The sequence below is a fragment of the Ischnura elegans genome, chromosome 11 (assembly GCF_921293095.1).
Source record: "Ischnura elegans chromosome 11, ioIscEleg1.1, whole genome shotgun sequence".
NCBI lineage: Eukaryota > Metazoa > Arthropoda > Insecta > Odonata > Coenagrionidae > Ischnura > Ischnura elegans.
This window is the reverse complement of record NC_060256.1, coordinates 46,103,598-46,122,359: the sequence shown is the minus strand read 5'-3', so window position 1 is coordinate 46,122,359 and position 18,762 is coordinate 46,103,598. Positions and strand designations below refer to the sequence as shown.

Below are 18,762 nucleotides of genomic sequence, written 5' to 3'. Positions count from 1 at the left end.
TATTAAATACAAGGTACTATAAGGTTTAACTGCCAAAGTCCGATAATAATATCACCAAATCTTCATCTAAAAATTGCTTACGCACAGAAAAAACAAAGAATTCACATTAAAATATCAAAAATTGGAACATCCAACAAATTTCTTTGCAAAAAATCGTTGATGATTCAACCAGTTCACCATGAAATCCTGATGTGAGGATTATGAATGAGTTGGAAGGTCAGGCCCTATTGCCAAGGAGTGGCACTAAGGTTTTGCTAATCTGGGTGTCAGGCTGGACCTGAATATCCTTCCATTGCCACTTGATTGGTCACTTACCTTCCACAACTTTGGCTTAAGCCACCACTCGTTTGTTGGCATTGAAAGTTTTCACCAGCTATTACCTATGTTAGGTCTTTTGCATGTGAAAATGCTGGTCAGCTATAGCTTACATAATGATTAATTTTGTTGTAGAAGTAATTTGGTAGGTAATAAAACCAAATTGGCAGTGGCAATCGTGCGATACCCCACTCATCACTTTCTAGCTCCATTCTAGCAGTCAGCCCCAAGCAACCACCCATGTCAGTACATCTAGGCATGAATGAAACTCCTCCGAGTTGTAGTTTTTATTGAAAAACCTCCAAAAATCCCTCTACAGATATTATTGGAAGTTTAAAATTTCCCTAGCAATGAACGAGAGTGATTTCTTTATGAAATCTGATGCGTGCAAATTATGACTAAGGATAAGGGTTCTAATGTTAATGTAATAAATAACAGTCATAAAATATATATTTATATTTATTTATATATTCATTTCTGATATATATGTTTATTTATATAATATATTTCATTGTTGTACTAGTTTAAGATAGCTTCCAATCTTACAATGCTGCTTTATCTCTTTCGGAAGACACCTAAATAATAAGACATATCTTTTCACAGAACTGGTCGATGTGAAAAATATTAAAGTTTACAAAAAGACGACCATTCCATTTGCAATAGTAATTTGCTTTTGAACAATATCCTGAAAATATGATAATCATTATGCCATGTAAGAGAAAAGAGAGAATTTAGATAAACTGTTTAAATTTCCAGATAATAATTTACTATACACTTTGACAAGATGGGAGTCATTATGTACAATCATGAATTTACAGTTCCCATAACAAACGTTAAAAATTTGAAAGAAATAAATCAATAAACTTATAAACGTACTCAACACTATACCAATTTGATATTTCCACCAACATGTTTACAGTTTCACCTAGTGTATATATAATCACTTTCCTAACAAAAGTATTATGGTTTTTAAGCCATAATTGTAATAGACAAAAAAATAGCACAAGATCCTATATTTGTTTACTCCCATCCTTAAAACCTCGGTATGTAAGGCATTTAACAAGCACAAAAAAGTACAAATTTTCATTACAATTTACAGACACTTGAAGCATGATTTTACTCGACACAAATTAGCATCAGTCAATTTCACCAACATCTGGAATGTAAACAGCAAATTGCTATTTACTATTCTGACAACACATTGAGATTAGTTAGCAGCAAAGACTTATGGCAATGTACAACAATAGTCTCTAAATGCAGTCAACCTCCAACTTTACCACAGGGTAAAATAGGAATACATTTGTAGTAATTATCACAAGCCCAAGGTGAAGATTTTATATCAAAATGGGCCAAATTCACCAATATTGGATAAAAACAACACAAAAAATTGCCATCTTGATGTGTATGTTGTGGCCCCATCATATAAATGAGAGTGCTAAAAATAAAATAAGCAACAAATATTAAGAACATTTACAAATGTAGCATACAATATTTCTGCAGTTTTTATTAAAAACAGCATACCTACATTTGCTTCAAAATATATCATATTAGGAGGGAAAATTAAAAATACACAGTGGAAGTGTGAACCCACCATATATTTCAAGGCCCTCCCCACCCAAAGAGAATTAGAAATCTTTTCTGTAGCACCAATTAGAAGTCTTGCAACCTACTCTCAACAATATTTATTTGCTTAAAATATAATAAGCAAGCATAGATCTTGAAAATATAGGTCAAGGTATCCTTTACTAACAGTACGAAAAATACTCAATTCCCCAAAAAAAAGATAAACCTTATAAAAAGGAGATAATTCTTTGCATTGTGACGAAGTACAAATGACCACAAAATACAATCACTTAGTTAAAAATTAAAGCCAAAGGTTTTATGCTACCCATTTAAGGAGGATACAAAATAAAATTCGATTCGGTTACGACAGTGCCAATGTAGGATTTAGTTCTCTTTTCTGCTTCTACCTATGCATTCACTTGATCTAGGAAATGATTTTACAAATCATTCCATAAAAATATTACTCAATACTTAGGAAATAAAAAAAGAGTATTAGAAAAAGGAATAATTTACAAAAACATGCCCCACACAAAAGAATAGACATTACCCTGATTTTATAAACTTTTTATCATTTCTTCACCACAAAAAGGAATCCTGCAGACAATTATTAATTACTTCTTGGTTTATAATGTTGTCTCATCATACTCAACTTCATCAACTACTCAATTGCACATTAGGCAATAAATCACACCACGCATAAAACCTCCTGACCAATGTTATCGTCTCCAGGAAAACATTCAAGTTTTATGCATATTAATGACCAAAGAGATTCTGGTAGTTTTCACAACCTGCTTCCCCAATTTAGGGAAAAGCCAGAAGTAAATTTGTCAATTTTTGACATGGTTTGTTTATTCAATAGCTCACTGAAAATGTCTACCTTGCAAGGATGATCAATTTTCTTCACGTTGTGCCCAAAGTAGAGAATGCTGCACGATGAAGGCCATTGCTATGGAGAATATCGTGAAACCAAACACGATAATTGCGGCCCACTGTTGATCAGTCAAAGGCTTGCGCTCACCAATCGAAGTCTGTGTAAAGATAATAAAATGACGCAAGGATTTAAATTACTGCTTTATGTGTAAGATGATGTAACTTTCTTGGCAATTTATCATTTTTCCTGGCCCAAAAGACAAACTTTTGTTGCTCAAAAATGTGCCAAAAATCAGCCAGCGTCATGTGGGCCGAGGGTATAACTTCATCAATTACCAACAAAAGCTACATTGCCAAGAATATGGTTGGCTTTAGAACAAGTATGGATAATAATAATAATAATAATAAATTCATTTCACCAATTTATTATTACACTTCCCTTTTGAGCCAGTACAGAGCAAAAGGGTTCTACAACTTCTGTGACTGCAATTCCTCCAAAAAATTACTAATAAATAGCATAAAGGTTTGTTTACATGGTAAATCTATACCACCTAGGTTTTTTTATTTTTATTTCCATAACATTTCCTACGTTACGTTTCCAAAACTGATATTATGCCTTGAACTAGGGTGGGTCAGAGGGGGCAAGGGCCTTGGGAGGCAGAAAAATTTGATAAGTTTATTTAAAAAACGTTATTTAATTATTCTAATTAAATAATTTAACAATAATAATAATTTTTTAATTAAACAATAATATTAATAAAACTTCTTAATAACCACATAAGACAGTAGCTGACATCTGTACCAGACATGCCACATCGAAACCTAGGTCATACATTAAATATTTATGTGGAATCACAAAGTTTCCTTTACTTTTTATTACATCAAGTATATTCTATAAGGTCACACCAGAAACAATTAATTGTTTTTATAAATTGTATGTATTGTATAAAAAATAATAAAAGAGAATTAAAGCTAAAATTAACTGGTTTTATAAAGTGCATTTATATTTTGGTCACTTAAATGCAACTTACACACCACTTAAATACTACTGTAGGCGCAGTTAACTGGTGGCCCATGTGCAGCGCCACAGCCGGCTATTCCTCGTATCCAGGGGTGCCGACTTATAAAAAATATTGGGGGGTCCATACTGGGGTTTTGCCCCGGGAAATTTTTAAATAGCGTGTTTTAAAGTTTTTTTTTAGCATTTCAGAAGAGTCATATGATCAACATTAGAACCCTGAAAACTCGACTCTCAATAACTTGACACACTGGGGAAAATCGACAAGCCTGACACATCTTTTCCTCCCCCCATATCGAATTTTTGAGGAGGTTCAGGCACCCTCAGACCCCATGGTGTCAGCGCCACAGCTTGTATCTCAAATTCTGCTCATATTTCAAAGTGAAACTTTGCTTGCATGACGGCTCGTACCGCAAATATCTCATATGTGAGGGCACTACTTTCTTGAGGTACTACTGTTTTTATATTTAAGTGGTGGGGGCAGGGAGAGGTAGCAAGGGGGATTATGGGAGGGGGTGGAAAACCGATCTTTTGCCCCCCTGACAAAACTGCTAGTTCTGGCCCTGCCTGTATGACCCCTCTGAATCCACAAAAGTATTTTCAAGAAGTCTCACCTGAGAGGCCTGAAGCAATTTCGATCCCTCACTGCAATTTCCATTGTTGGAGGCATTGGAGCCACTGCCATTAGATGAGAGGGCAATGGAGCTGGGCGTGGAGAATTTCACAGGAGGAGATGGAGACCCTGGGAGTTCACCATTGCTTCCGCCACCGAGCAACCGGATAGGGCATACCCTGGCACCATATTCGGCTCCAGATTCCAGGTCGTTCAGAGTCACTTTGGTTTCACTCCCATGGTACACCTAAGAAAGTTACGCATTTAAAGAAAGAAAGAGAAAGTTATGAGTTACTCCTGGAGTACGTATTTCATGCTTTTAGATTTTTAAATTAAAATATGTATTTTTTGCGATTTAATGAAAAGTGAAAATTTTCAAGTGCGCGAAAACATGACGGCTAAGTATGAATGCTGGGAAAAGCCCATCTGACGTCATTCTGGTTTCAACTCCAGCTGTGTGAGATGTCTGTGCGATGCAGGCTGCTAGCAGGTAGCAGAGTACCCAGCTAGCAGGTAGCACTTGGCTTAAATAAGGATTATTAATACCCCATCAAAGGAAGGAAACTTTCCGACCATAGGCAATTTTAATAGGTGATTATTAAGAAATATTTCCCTGATCTCTGTGCCACATGCATGCATTGGTAATCTCAGATGATGTAAAACTCCTGACTACTCGTATAGAATCTAGGCCCCTGTGACATCACATGGAGTGGCATCGCATGGGTGGCAATCTGGCCTTTTTCAAATGAGCTTAAAATTTACCATTAATATTCGTCTAAACTGGGATTTCTAAAACCAAATAATTAGTATATTATGAGTACACTAATGTTGGGTACGGAATTGCAATCAATGCCTTTTGTCTTCTTGGATGAAGGAAACTACCCTATTACAACCACTCCATCATACCTGCTTGTATTCCTGATCCCTCATTCTACATAGTTGCACCTGGTACACCACTGGATCACCCCCAATGGCACGACAGCTCTGCCATTCCAATACACAGCCATTTTTACTAACTTCAACACACCTGGGGGCTGCAATGGAGAGAATTTAGTCACAAGTAGAAAGCATAGAAAAAGGGCTAGCCAGGCAAGAATTAAACAGACAACTTCTTAGGATCAATATAAAGACAAACTAAGAAAATTAATAATCTGAGTGAAACGCAGAATGGCCTTATTTCATGAGAAAACTAGCGTGACATTCTGAGAAATGGAGGTCTTATGAAAAATTTCTATGAGATCATTAATTTTCTTAATAATTTGCCATAAATTATAATGGGCATAGGAAGTATTCTTTACTTTATTAAGAAGGCTTTACTTGAGAAATTAAGCAAAAAATTGTCATCGCAAAATTATTTTATTACAATAAAGCTTTTGAAAAAAGTTTTTCCAGGATATGCAGACACTTTAACAAACACTTCCCTAAAATTTATTAAGTATCCTTGGCATAAGAAACTAAGCAAAAATCATTGAGGTAAAATTATTTTAGAACATCAAAGCTTTTAAAAAAAGTTTGTCAGGTAAATGCTGACATTTATAGAAAATCCTCCTTTTAATTTTTTAAGCATCCTCAATTTAAGAAATCATGCAAAAAACTGTTGTGGTAAAATTATTTTGTCACAATAAAGCTTATGAAAAAAAGAGTTTGTCGGGATGATGATGATGCTTAAACAAACACTTTCCCATATCAATATGAGCGATGAGAGAGACTTAAATAGGTACTCACATCTTAAGGTTGGGGGTGGAGCAAGGGAAGTGCGGAATTCATAGGCCTTGGAGAAAGGTCCACGCCCCGACAGATTTGCAGCTGCTATTCGGAAAAAATAAGACTTTCCCTCAGCAAGACGATTGACCTTACAGCTCAATCCTGTGCCATGCCATACATTTTGGAAACTGCGGAGGAAGAAGATTATAAGCACTTATATTAGAAAAATTTCAAGAAGTTACAATTACTTATATTACATTATATTCAAATTTAAGTTGAAAGACTGGTTACAATCGGCAATAAATTGTGGTTGAGTAAAGTGAAAGATCAATCGAGGTGAAAACAAGAGTGCACTCATTTGAAACTATTACCGCATTTCTCCGAATATAGTCCCCCTTTGAAAAAAGTCCCCCCCCCCCCCTAATTTTGAGGCTTCAGTTCTGGGGGGAAAAATCCTTTGAATGTAGACCCCCTCTTTACTTTTACCACAGGCATTTTTGGAAAAAAAAGTGGACTATTTACAGATAAATACAGTATGTATCACCGCATATGTTTCATACATTGTTAAGTCTCTACAACAATGAAAAAGGTTTATATTTTCTTTACTTGCAACTGAAATTATGATGCATCAATGGAATTTATCTTTTGCAAAATAAAGAAGTTGTAATGCTATTTTTAACAACATAAATACCTATGTAAGTACAGTTAAGTAACATTAATTTCTCCAGAAAACACACAAACTATTTTCAGGAGATAATTACAGATATTATGAACAAAAATAATCCAGTCTGAGGTATCATAAAACACATAATTAGGACATTGATTAGCAACATAACTCACTCTTTAGTTCTAGGATTCTGCATTTGGACAGTATATTTGACATCGTGGGAACTGGTAGAAAAAGAGGGGGATAAGGAATTCATCTGACTTGCTGCACTTGTCCACCTGAGACGAATCTGAAAAAGGCATTAAACAGAGAGATTAGTACGTATTTCAACAACAGAACAGTCAAATGAACCATGGCTAAACCCATGCTATTTTCCACTCTTCAAACTTTGGAAATCTCTATCCTTAATCATTGATCCATGAATTCAAACTCCCTGCAGAATTATAGCTATCATTGTCCTTTTTCATTTCCTGTTTTGGTACCATTTTCACCGACTCAGTCAATTTTGGTTCATTGATTAATAATTTTATATTGAAACCAGCAATTGAAGTAAGTATGAATATGCGGTTATTTTATGAGTGGAAAAATTTGATAAATATAGTAATAAACATCGAAAAAAAAAATACCATGAACATTTGCCTAAAAAGTAGGGATGGGACTATTGAATAGCCAAATCACCTAATACCTCATATAATGAGCTTTTTACACGATTCGATATTCGATGGCACAAAGTTATCAATTATTCGAATTACAAATACATGCACAGCACAGATTGTCCGTGATTCAATTTAAATCCGTAGAAAATGGTTGGGTCTTACATAAAGGTTTGCACATTTGATTGGTTCAATTCTTTGATTATATTTTTAAGAGAACTTATCATAGAAAGTAAGCACTAAAATATGAAAAATGCTAATGCCTCCACGAGAACAACACTAAGAAGGATGTATGCAGTGGCGGCGCGTGCGTATACGCATGTTAGCAAGTACACACCCAAAGATGAATGAATTATAAAAGAAAACTATTCCTTTGCAACGAGAAGGATAAAAATCCTGTCTGCATTTGCAAGAAACATGAAGCTCCGAACGCTACAGCTATCTCCTTTTCGAATTCACCGCTCTACAAGTGTGCGGTCCCGTGGCATCGCGCCGGGCGCATTTTCGGTCTATGCGATCGCTTGAGGGTGCTCTGGCGGGACGAAGTATGCGGGGGGGTATGTACAGTTCAAATGGGTGATGGGAGCAGACTCAAAACGATGCGAGTGCGCACGCGCATATTTTTGGCGAGTGACTCGCAGGTAGTGTAGTGGTGTAGCCGCCACCTACACTACCTGACCCCAGGATCCTAGTCCGTCTACAGAGTCATCTGTATGGCCGTTTTCTACACTACTTCCTCATAAGGTGTAAGGAAAGGAGAATGAATTTCACCTACCGTCACTTGTAAAGGCGTGTTTATAATAATTATTTTCATGCATGCTAATATTATTTCTGTTCATGCAATTTTAAGGGTAGAATATACCAGTGATATGTTTTGCTTGCTATGTATTCTATTACGACGAAATATGATGCTAATGGATTATTATTAACGTAATGTAATTAAATCATCCTGTATCTGCTCTAATGCACACCCTAGATAAATTACCACCAGCCGCCACTGGATGTATGTATAGTGTATACTTTCAAATACACGGGTGCTTGGCTGATCCTTTTCCGACTCCCTATTTCATAATGAAATTCACGTTTTTCGTACTCCAATTATAGAGTAAATGTCAATTTCTTATTTAGCTTAGCTTTTTCCATAAACGTAGTGAAGCATTACTAATAATATACCCTTCAATATGCATATAATAAAAAAACCAAAAGAATTGCGGTATTCAATGTGTGCAAGTTTAATGTAATCGTGGGCAATATTTGTGTCAGGATTTAGGAGCTGTATTGAAGAAGAATGACTTGCAAAGAGTTCAGCATTTTTTATTTTAACTGTCATTTATATTTAAAGTTGGTGGAAAATAATTAAATATACCTATTCAATACTTGAATTTTAGAAAAATGCTATTCAACCCATCTCTACTAAAATGTAATTGGAAATTCAGATTACCAAGTATGAACTACCGTACCAAATGATTATAAGTAATTTCCATGATTTTTTAATAAACTTCTGAGGAAGCAGAATTTAACACTATAAAAATAAGATGGCAAGATAATGGACCATAACAAGGATCACAAGGATATCAAATAAGGTCTATATCAGCTCAAAATATCCCATTAAGTTATACAGCTCCAAAATTAGCAAAAATAGAAAGCTCTAAGAGGATAAACAACTGATTAAAACAGTGGCATAAAATGACTGCCTTTCTCTAAATTAGCAGTGGAATAACACACAGTTATTCCACCCGTTTCCATCCACAAGCAAAAATATTATCTGAGTCAAATGTCCCACCTGTGCATGTCCAGAGGACTGGCATTCGAGATGGGGTGGATTGGGTGGTAAGGGTTGAGTGCAAGCCTTCAGCACAGGGGAATAAGGGCCAAGACCACAGGAGTTTTCAGCTTGAACCTTGATCCTATAAGACAAAATTGAAAATAAATACAGGGGAAATACAAACTACGAGGCCAAATAGGAATTTAAATTGAGCATACTTAATTTCTGAATCATTGTATGGGTCATTGACATAAATTGATTACATAATGTTACAGGAAGAAATTAGCCAGAATAATTTATTGCTACTACAATATCAGTCACAAATACACACTTCTATACACATATAAGATTAACTTCTTCACATATGATCAAGTTGCATTTTGAGCACCATGAAATTTATTCTCAAGTCAAAACAGAGAGCACTATATGCATGTAAAATACATACATGTATGTATGTATATTATAATATTTTTTAATTTAAGCAAATCAGGACTAGCCACGGTGATACCTTTACGGAGTCACCCGCAATGCACAAATTGCGCGAAAAATCCACAGGGAAAAAATCATTCACCTTGACAGGGATTCAAAGCTGGATACCACGGATCAGGGGACCCAGGTTTGAATAAATTCAGTGAGAAATATTCATTTCAATGATACAACCACTTTTAAAAACTAAATTCAGCCATTTTAAAAACACTGCACACATTTCGATTTAAACATTGAAGACTTAAAAGTAAGTTACAAGAATAATACTCTAAGAAAGAACATTGATATCATTAAAATAACTTCTTTTTAAGATAAAAATTGAAAAATGGAGGCTTTAGTCATTTTCAAAGCTTGCCAAGGCTTGTTCTTTTCTTCAATTCAACTCAAATGTCCAATAGCTCACACACCCCTAGATAGTTAGAAGTTACTTCAGTGAAAGCATACGATTTTTATTTCCTTATGAGGCCATTTCACATTGACATATCAATAATGACCCAAATTTATCTCCAAGATGTCTTATTTTTGCTGTGTTTTATTTTAAGTCCCACCTGTGCGAGATTTTTGCCACTGATAATATGGGTAAGCGTAAAATCCTGCAGGTCCAATCCCTTGAAAACCCGATCAAAAGTTTTGCTTCATAGGATTCGAGGGTTAAAATAGACCAGGGACAGAATTGCCTCAAAAATAATAATAAATAAACTTACCTATACGCTGTGTCCGGCTGCAGGTCTTCTATAACTACGTACAGAACAGGAGGAACAACAAGGACTCTGTCTCCACCCGTCACTCCCACTTCCGACACGTGGACCACATACTGACTGATGAACGAACCGTTGCAAGGCGGCTCGTCCCACACAACCTCCAGTGATGTGCACGAGGCCAAGGGAACGGGTTGGACGTCCTCCGCAAGCACGGGCGACGAATGACAGGAGGAGGTGGTCAGGGCAGCAGACGAGGAAGTCGACGAGGATGAAGAGGACGCACGGGACGAGGGTCGCTCCTCGTGGGAGCCAGCCGACGAACCAAGGAGGGGGGCAAGGCGGGGCGGGCCGGGGAAGGGCCCTGGGACTGACGGGGGCGTGCAGCACAAACAGGTGGCCGAGTAGGGGCCCACCCCGGCAGAGTTAATGGCTCGGACTCTAAACGAATAGGAAGTGGCCGGGGACAGGCCTTTCACCTCGTGGGAACGACTTGAGCCAGTGTGGATGGCAGAGAACACTGGTTCCTCCTTTGAACCGTCACTACTTCCCTCGCCATCCTCTTTTCCCACACTCATCTCGAGCCGGTAAGAGGACACTGGGGCCCCGTTCAGAGAGGCAGGTTCATCCCATTGCACTATCACATTGCTGAATGACTTGGCAGAGGCAGTAAGGTTCATGGGTGCCGAAGGAGGACCAGCTCCAGTCAACCCTTCCACCATGTCAGACCAACTTCCAGCCTAGAAACAAAAGACACCTCTTTAATTATTCTGCAGAGAGAGAACATCTCAAGGGCAAAAAAGAAAACTTCATATGATACTTGTTTTTAGATTTACGCAGCACATTGATGCACCAGTATAAACCATTTTGAGGCATATTGCTGTATGGAATATGGAATGAACTTTAACCCTTTCGCCACGGTGCACTCTAAGGTAACCTAACCATCACATGCGGTGAAAGCGCTGAGCGTATGGCAGGCAGGAAGAAAATGTGCGTTCACAGCAGCCTGCCATGCGAACACACCAGGAACATTCACAGCAGTGAAAGGGTTAAATGCTCAATATTCCATTCCTCCGGCTAGGAATTAAAGCAGGAGACATTCATTCCACACAGAAGTACACCCAAGCCCTATAGGCTAAGTAGGCTTCATCCTAGGGCTCCAAGATGAAGAGGCACCTCCATTCAAATTGTTGGCAAATTAAAATTATACTATTCTAAAAACGGAGAACAGTAAAACACCAAATAGTAAGTTCACTAAACTAAAAAAAGAAATTAGTTCAGGACCTTAAGCCGGAAGGCATTTATCCATTTAATTTTCATTACAGTACCTATTACAGCCTCCATACCAATAATTAAAGATTGTTTTTTTTCAATTTATTACTTCTAAGGGATCAATGGTAAGACAAATACTAATTTTCTCACTTAGAAGAAAAGAGGAAATTATTTATCCTTCGTAACTGCCATTTCTTTTGTTTCTATGCCAACAAGAAGTGCTTAGGACTTCTGTGTAGATAAGAGTAGCAAGATGTCATTCTTGAACCATTGCAATAGCAGCCTGCTTCCATATGTAAACCTGGTTTAACCCATATAGTGCCAGCGGGCCAATCTATCGGCCCAGGGTGTATGTGCAAAGATTACCATGGGCCGATCCATCCCCCAGGTTTTTTAAAATTTGCACATTCTGTGCTCTGTGTAGCTTTTGTGACTGTTTTTAGTATCTGTCACGCTTCAACATACCTATAAGTATTAAGGGCACATGAAAAAAAATTAGCTATAGAAAAGGCATGATAGACTTCATATAAATTTTTAAGTGCACACTAGTGACGGATCTATTCCAAAATTTTAGCCATTCAAATCCAGATTCCATTTCTGACATTTCGATTCCGATTCTACTAATATACTGATTTTGCCAATTCTGATGCCATTACCACCAAAGGTAATCCTTGCGTGGCATTGGATACACACATAAATTTGATCATTTATAGGATCCAGTGGCGTAACTATGTGGAGATGAGGGGATAGATCCCCCTCAAAGCCTCAGACAAATAAAAAAATTATTTAAAACTATTGTCTAGTTTTGATATATAATAACTGTATCTGCTTAAAGTAAAATATTAAGCACCAAAATTATGTAAAATGTATTTCCAGGCAAAAAATTTTCTCAAAAATTTTCCCGGAAACCCCGTTGACTTGGGGAAAGGGTCACCATCCCAGGCCATCCCATCCCCCCCAAAGCAAATGCCTAGTTACGCCACTGATGGGATCGATATGACAGTGATTCCACTCTATCAACAGTACACAACACTCAGTAGAAGTCGATGACAACATTGTGCACTTAGAAAATTTATGTATTCTTAATGTCACTATGGGAATGCGGCATGGAAAATACCAGTCCTCTAGGAAGAAATGTTCACTACGCTGTCTTTGAATGTGCTTTGTTTTTAAAATTACGTGGTACAAAAATTCAAATGACAGTTGGAAGCACGGTCGTATATAAATTTGTGTTATGAAGAACTAAAAGAAAAATAAGTGTGCCCTTACCACAACCAAATTTGACTTTGTGTAAAAGATGTTTTTTGTACGTAGGACCAAAGGTTTTTAATTTGTTAACCCCAATCATGCTTTATTTCAAAGTATTTGAAAAAGTTTTTGCAAAATGCACATTCTTGGCTTCTCACAAAAGAAAGTTTAGAACATTTTGTTATAAAATATTGATGTCAATGAATTATAAATACAACTTTACTTGTTTTTTTTCATGTACGCACTTAAGCTTTGTTAGCATAGATTATCAAGGTAACACAAAATGAGCTACACTATATGTAAAGCATAATGTATTATTATTTTGGATGGTAGCCTCAAACAGGTTATCCTTTGCAGCTACCTAAAATTACTCAATTTTTCTATTGTCATGTAATTTGTGTTGAGTAATAAATTATTATTATTACTACTGAAATCCGAATCAATTTTTCACCTTAGTAATTACTCATTTTTGATTCCAATTCTTGGCAGAGAATCGAGGAATGGACTTGACCTATCACTAGTGAAAACATACTAATTTGCCAAATAACCCCTGGGAAAAATAGGCTGCCACTAAAAAAGAGTTAAGAGATCAATGGAAGACTGTTCTCACCCCAGCCCTGTTGTAGGCTCGGACTTGGAAAGCATACGTCCTCCCGGGGAGAAGTTCGGCAGCCGTGCACTCCAGTTCCTTCCCCCTGTACACCGTCCTCCTTTTCTTCCTATTCCTCCCACCTAGTGGTCCCTCCGACTTCTTATCACCATCGTCATTCCCCTGCTTCTTGATATCACCGCTCTCCGACTCGGAATGACGACTTTCCCCCTCTGCACCCTCGTTGTCCCCTTCCTCGTCTTCCAGCATGTCCACTTCATAATCCGTGACGGCTGCTCCTCCATTGAATTCGGGACCACCTGAATAGGAACGAGTGAACTGCAGTTTTACAAGGTTCACAATGCATGCAAAAATTTTGATTCAAAGGTGTAAGAAATAAGGATAAATATATGGATTGCCTTTATTAGCATATACAACTTGGTCCTTCTAAGCCTTGGGCTGGTCAGAAGGTTCCATTTATCCTACATAGTGGTACAATGAAAGCATAGTATTTATATTACATCACAAGTTTCAACTTCATTTTAAAAAATGACACAAAAAGTTTTCGGAACTTTGAAACCAAAATATGAGAAATTAATATAATTTGTACATTTCAGATTAATTAAAGAAATAACAAGTTTCTAGTTTCACTTTCTTCTTAATTTCGGCAAAAATTTTAAACTACATAGAGCCTAGGGCATACAATTAAAGGTATGATGTACAACTTAGTTCAGCAACCTGAAAATAGGTTAAATAGTTAGTGAAATCCACAGAAAATTTTTTTCTTGATTCGACCTGGATGAAACCAGCTGTATAATTAAAGTTTTTTCTTTAGATTTTACTCATCTTTTAGCTTTAACAAAATTCAAATTTTAATAGGTAGTCAAAGATTGAGGATATTGAGATTGAGCCATGATCTTTGAGTTTCGATTCAAACTTGATTTTTCAACTTTGATCTTGAACATTTCATTTGATCTCAGTACCTACCAGCCTATGATTACGTCATCTGTCCCGAGTGAAAGACTTTTCTCTAAGGCTGGTAAAATCCACACACTCTATCATCAAGAAAGCATCTCAATCAGTTGGTCTTTCTCGAAAATTTTATACGAGCTCAAGGGTTCCAAGCAGTGATCCCAAAACATATATGCGCATGCATTTGTAAATTGTTACAACTTATAATTCAATTACATATGTACTTTGAGTAGATTTTTTTCAAATGTGTACTGAGTGTTTTTCGAATGACTATTACATATGTTTTTGTACGAACTGAATTTAAAAAAAAACACTAATTTTTCAAAATTAATTAATCATTTAGTTCAACTTTCCATTTTTTTTTAAAGTCAAGCTTTTCATTACAATTATAAGTCGACTGCTTGAAAATCGATTTCGACCAAAACTTTTCTACCACTATACTGAATCAAAATAACTTATTGACAAAACACTCAGCTTACCCCATTTAATACTCAGAGATGTAGGCCTGGTGCGAGCATTAATTACTCTAGGCTTGAGGGGAGCAGATGGAGGAACAATATCAGCCACAATGGAAGTGATGTCTGAGAATGGACCGTGACCACCAGGTCCACTACACGAGACTTTCAGACGATATGTAGTGCCAGGAATAGGTGCTTTAATTGTATATTCATTCTCTAGGCCAGTGTATACAGTCTCAAAACCTAAAAGACAAAATATTTTTTTATATACGGTTAGCATATTTAACATTTTAAAACTACATTTGCAGCTCAGAAATCAATTCATGGATGATTAAAAATGAAAAATCTTATATGCACATCATTTAGCAAGTAAAAAACAACAATTATTTACCTGAACCACTATCCATTTGAAGGGTATATAAAGCAATTGGTGCACCTCCATTATCAGAGGGGGGATCCCATTTAACCTGTAATAAATAAATAAGTACTTTTAAAATTCAGAAATATTTTTCAATAGGTTGAATTACCAGAAAAATTCAATAATATAAATATTGGAGGAAAGAGGAGTTGCCATCCGTAGATTTGCTACTTACATTCCAACACATTAAATATTGGACAAAGAGACAAGAAATAAAAAATAAATGTAACAGGTATTTTAAATCTCCATGTGAATACATCATTGTATGACCAGTCCATGTTTGAGTTACTTAGGGCTAAGAACTTCCAATAACATAAGTAACATATAAAATCACCATTCAACATTTGGCAATCCATTGCCCCTATCAATGTGGGAGCCATACTTTTCTACAGGATTTGGACACGGCTATTATGTTGGTTAGTTTTTAATGCATTAACCCTTTTAATGCCAGCCCATTTCGGGTGGGATGTACGAAGACTGCCAAGGCTATTTTTCGGAATTTGCAACATTTCCGATTTAAAAAATTTCAGCTATTTAATTTTATTTAATATGCCTAGATTTTTTCCCATTCTTAAGATATATTTATATCTTCTGACCAAAGATAGATTATGTGGATTTACTTATATTACAGTCGTTGAAAAGGCCACAATCATGAAAAAAAGTGAAATGAGTCTGGCTGATAAATCGGCCCCTGGCGGTTTTCGCTCAACCAGCGAGGGCCGATATATCGGCCCGTTGGAAGTAAAAGGGCCAAAGTTGACTTTACTCTATGTACAGCATAAAGAATTGGAGAAAGAAGTTCTTTGAACTCTTCTAGAGATGGCTTTTAACTGACCTTAATGGGGTGACCAACAGGACAGCCAGGTGATGGGGCAGGGGTGATTTGGTTGGAGCCTTTCCTAGGTGAGAAACTCGAAGCATGGACAGTGAGTGAGCTTTCTGGAGGCTTAGACCTTTGCTGGCCCCCGCCTTTACCTCGGCCCACGTGAGGCTTCACAAGGACAGGGCGGGATGGAGCCGTGGGTGGAGCCGGCAGGGTGAGGTAGGAAACCTCATCCGACCACTTGGATGGCCCCTCCTCATTCGCTGCCCTTAGCTGCAAATGAATCGTAAACACATTAAAATCAAAGCAGCATCAATGACAGTAGTAAAGCATCAGCGCAAGTAAATGTTCCAATGTCAAAAGTGCATTTTGTACAAAAATAGGGCTTAAAACTAGGGATGTGTGACAGAGGCGAAGCCAAGGAATTTCCTTTGGGGAGGCAAAAAAAAACCAGGGGGGTAAATGTTTTTGAAACAAGGTACTAAGTAGACGGTTTTAAACTAATTTCAACACTTATCATTATCGAAAAAACTTTATTTTCCAAAGATTTCTTTTATAAATTCATGATTTTTCAAATATTTTATTTATTTTATGAAGCAAAGTAAATGGGTTTTTATAATTGGGGGGGCTTCCGGACCCCCTGGGCCTGTTGCTATGCCACTGAAGTGTGAGTACTCTAAAGTACAAGTTGAGTCAAGTAGTTGGTACTAAACTCGAGTGCTTCGAGTACTATTACAAATTTCGAGTCGAGTAGTTTTGGTTATGGAGCTGTTGAGGCCAGTAGGTTCAGAAATTTGCCAACATGAAGAGCCATCATCAAACTCGTGTAAGAAAAGACAATTAAACTACACTTTCGACAAAGTACTAAAGGTCAATTCATTTCAAATGTCTTATTAGAACTGTTCAAGACGCATTCATTTTCATTCATCTCCTAATTCTGACAGAGTTACCATCAATGTTCCTCCTCTCGTTTCCCTTTTATATAACGCCATGCGTTCAGAAGAGAAAATGAACAAGGGGATTGGAAAATGGACTGGTAATGGACTATGGTTGGTTAAACGACTTGACTTGACTCGCCACTCACAAGTCAATACTTGAATCGAGATAAAAAAAATACTACTCGCACATCCCTAATTGAAACTAAATAAATGATTATGTGTTGTGCGTGTGTGGGAACAAAATCAGCACAATTTAGCATATAAAAAAGCATGCACAAAAACGACTCAAATCATATCTTGAATCGATTCTAGGTGAAACCCATCCTAAAACATGAACATCCAATGAACATTATGTATTCATAAATCCACTTTTTTCAACTCACCCTGAATTTAAACTCAGAATGCCTAGCAAGCCCACTACATGTACAATGTGTGACAACACCAGAGTACACGGGAAGGAAACCATGGCCGGTGGAAGGATCTTCCATCTGAAGGGTGTACTCCAGGGTTCCATTCCTGGAGTTGTCATCCCCTCGATAGCCCTTGCCATCACTCTTGCGGTTGTCCCACGCCAACGATAAGGAATTGACACGAGCCTCCCGGAGAGTGGGAGGCGGGGGTTGAGCAGGAGGGCTGCCACTAGTCCACAACTGCACCACTTCACTGTAGTCACTAGAGGAATGGAAACAAACATTGTTAACACGTTTGTGTACGGATGGCAAGAATTCTTGTCATTTTTTTCCCAAACTTTCCGGACGGATGACTAAGATTCTCGTCATTTAGGCGTGTCGACCTAAACAATTTTAAAGCGTACAATACGTATTCGTTAGTATGTTTTCAGTTGCTGTTCGTTACTCATAATGAATTGATGCATCATAACGTTGATTGGGTGAAGTTATATTCTAAACATTAGCTTTTTAACCATGTTTAAACCAAAGGCATTACGCCCTAATAGGCACATAATTCCAATCTCAACACCTCCACCCAGAATCGGCATTCCTAGGAATTTAAATACCCAGTACGCAACGTGTTAAATGCATGATTATCAGGAAAGAATGATGTTGCTAAATTTATAGTTGAGGCAACCAGGTGGGTTTTACTGTATTTCCAAATTTGTGCTCAAATTTGTATGTCACAGATTTATCCAACATCAAAAATTGTTTCTAAGCCCAAATAAGTCACCATATCAGGCACAAAAGTAACGATTCACTTTTGCAGGGACTGTTAATTTTTATTGTACCACTGTTGTTATCTTGAACAATGAAATGACTGATTGAATGATTCATTAGAAGATCTAACAGGATTACTAAAAAAAAGAGAAATGCACGGTAAATCATTCATGGTCTCACCAGGCAAAGTGGCTAAAAAATTGGCCTATTCCATTCAAAACTCACAACAGCAGGTAGAAATTGCATCAAGCAGGCTGAACTGAAAGCTAGAGTCCTTCCAATTTGATTAAATTTTATATGAAAAAATATTGCTTGTGTATGAGGTAATACATGTTTTGCTAAAATGCAATTGTGAGCAATAGTATCAAAAATATTTTTAACTTAATTCAGAATTAGAAATGCTTTTTCAAATAATTGGATGATTAGTAGGCATGTCTTGTCAAAGATACTATAAGGATTTCTATTTAGCAATCACAGATTCTGAAAATGTCGCAAAGGCATATGTTACACCATGAAACATTAT

The 18,762-nt window shown here is 37.0% G+C and overlaps 1 protein-coding gene across 8 annotated transcripts in view; it reads right to left on the bottom strand.

Moving 5' to 3' along the window:
- Positions 1-756: 756 nt before the first annotated feature.
- The window catches only part of LOC124168454 (fibronectin type-III domain-containing protein 3A), a 435,474-nt gene continuing 417,468 nt past the window's right edge, over positions 757-18,762 (bottom strand). For 7 of the 8 annotated variants that reach the window (XM_046546704.1, XM_046546703.1, XM_046546707.1 and 4 more), the window contains 12 exons: positions 17,454-17,742; positions 16,145-16,405; positions 15,283-15,358; positions 14,913-15,134; positions 13,483-13,781; positions 10,359-11,092; positions 9,187-9,310; positions 6,924-7,039; positions 6,105-6,271; positions 5,286-5,413; positions 4,381-4,626; positions 757-2,906 (listed from right to left, as the gene is read on the bottom strand). In XM_046546704.1, coding sequence (XP_046402660.1) covers positions 2,769-2,906; positions 4,381-4,626; positions 5,286-5,413; positions 6,105-6,271; positions 6,924-7,039; positions 9,187-9,310; positions 10,359-11,092; positions 13,483-13,781; positions 14,913-15,134; positions 15,283-15,358; positions 16,145-16,405; positions 17,454-17,742 — 2,800 coding nt within the window. In that variant the 3' untranslated portion in view covers positions 757-2,768. The remainder of the gene's footprint in view (positions 2,907-4,380; positions 4,627-5,285; positions 5,414-6,104; positions 6,272-6,923; positions 7,040-9,186; positions 9,311-10,358; positions 11,093-13,482; positions 13,782-14,912; positions 15,135-15,282; positions 15,359-16,144; positions 16,406-17,453; positions 17,743-18,762) is intronic. The other variant, XM_046546706.1, reaches the window with a different exon arrangement.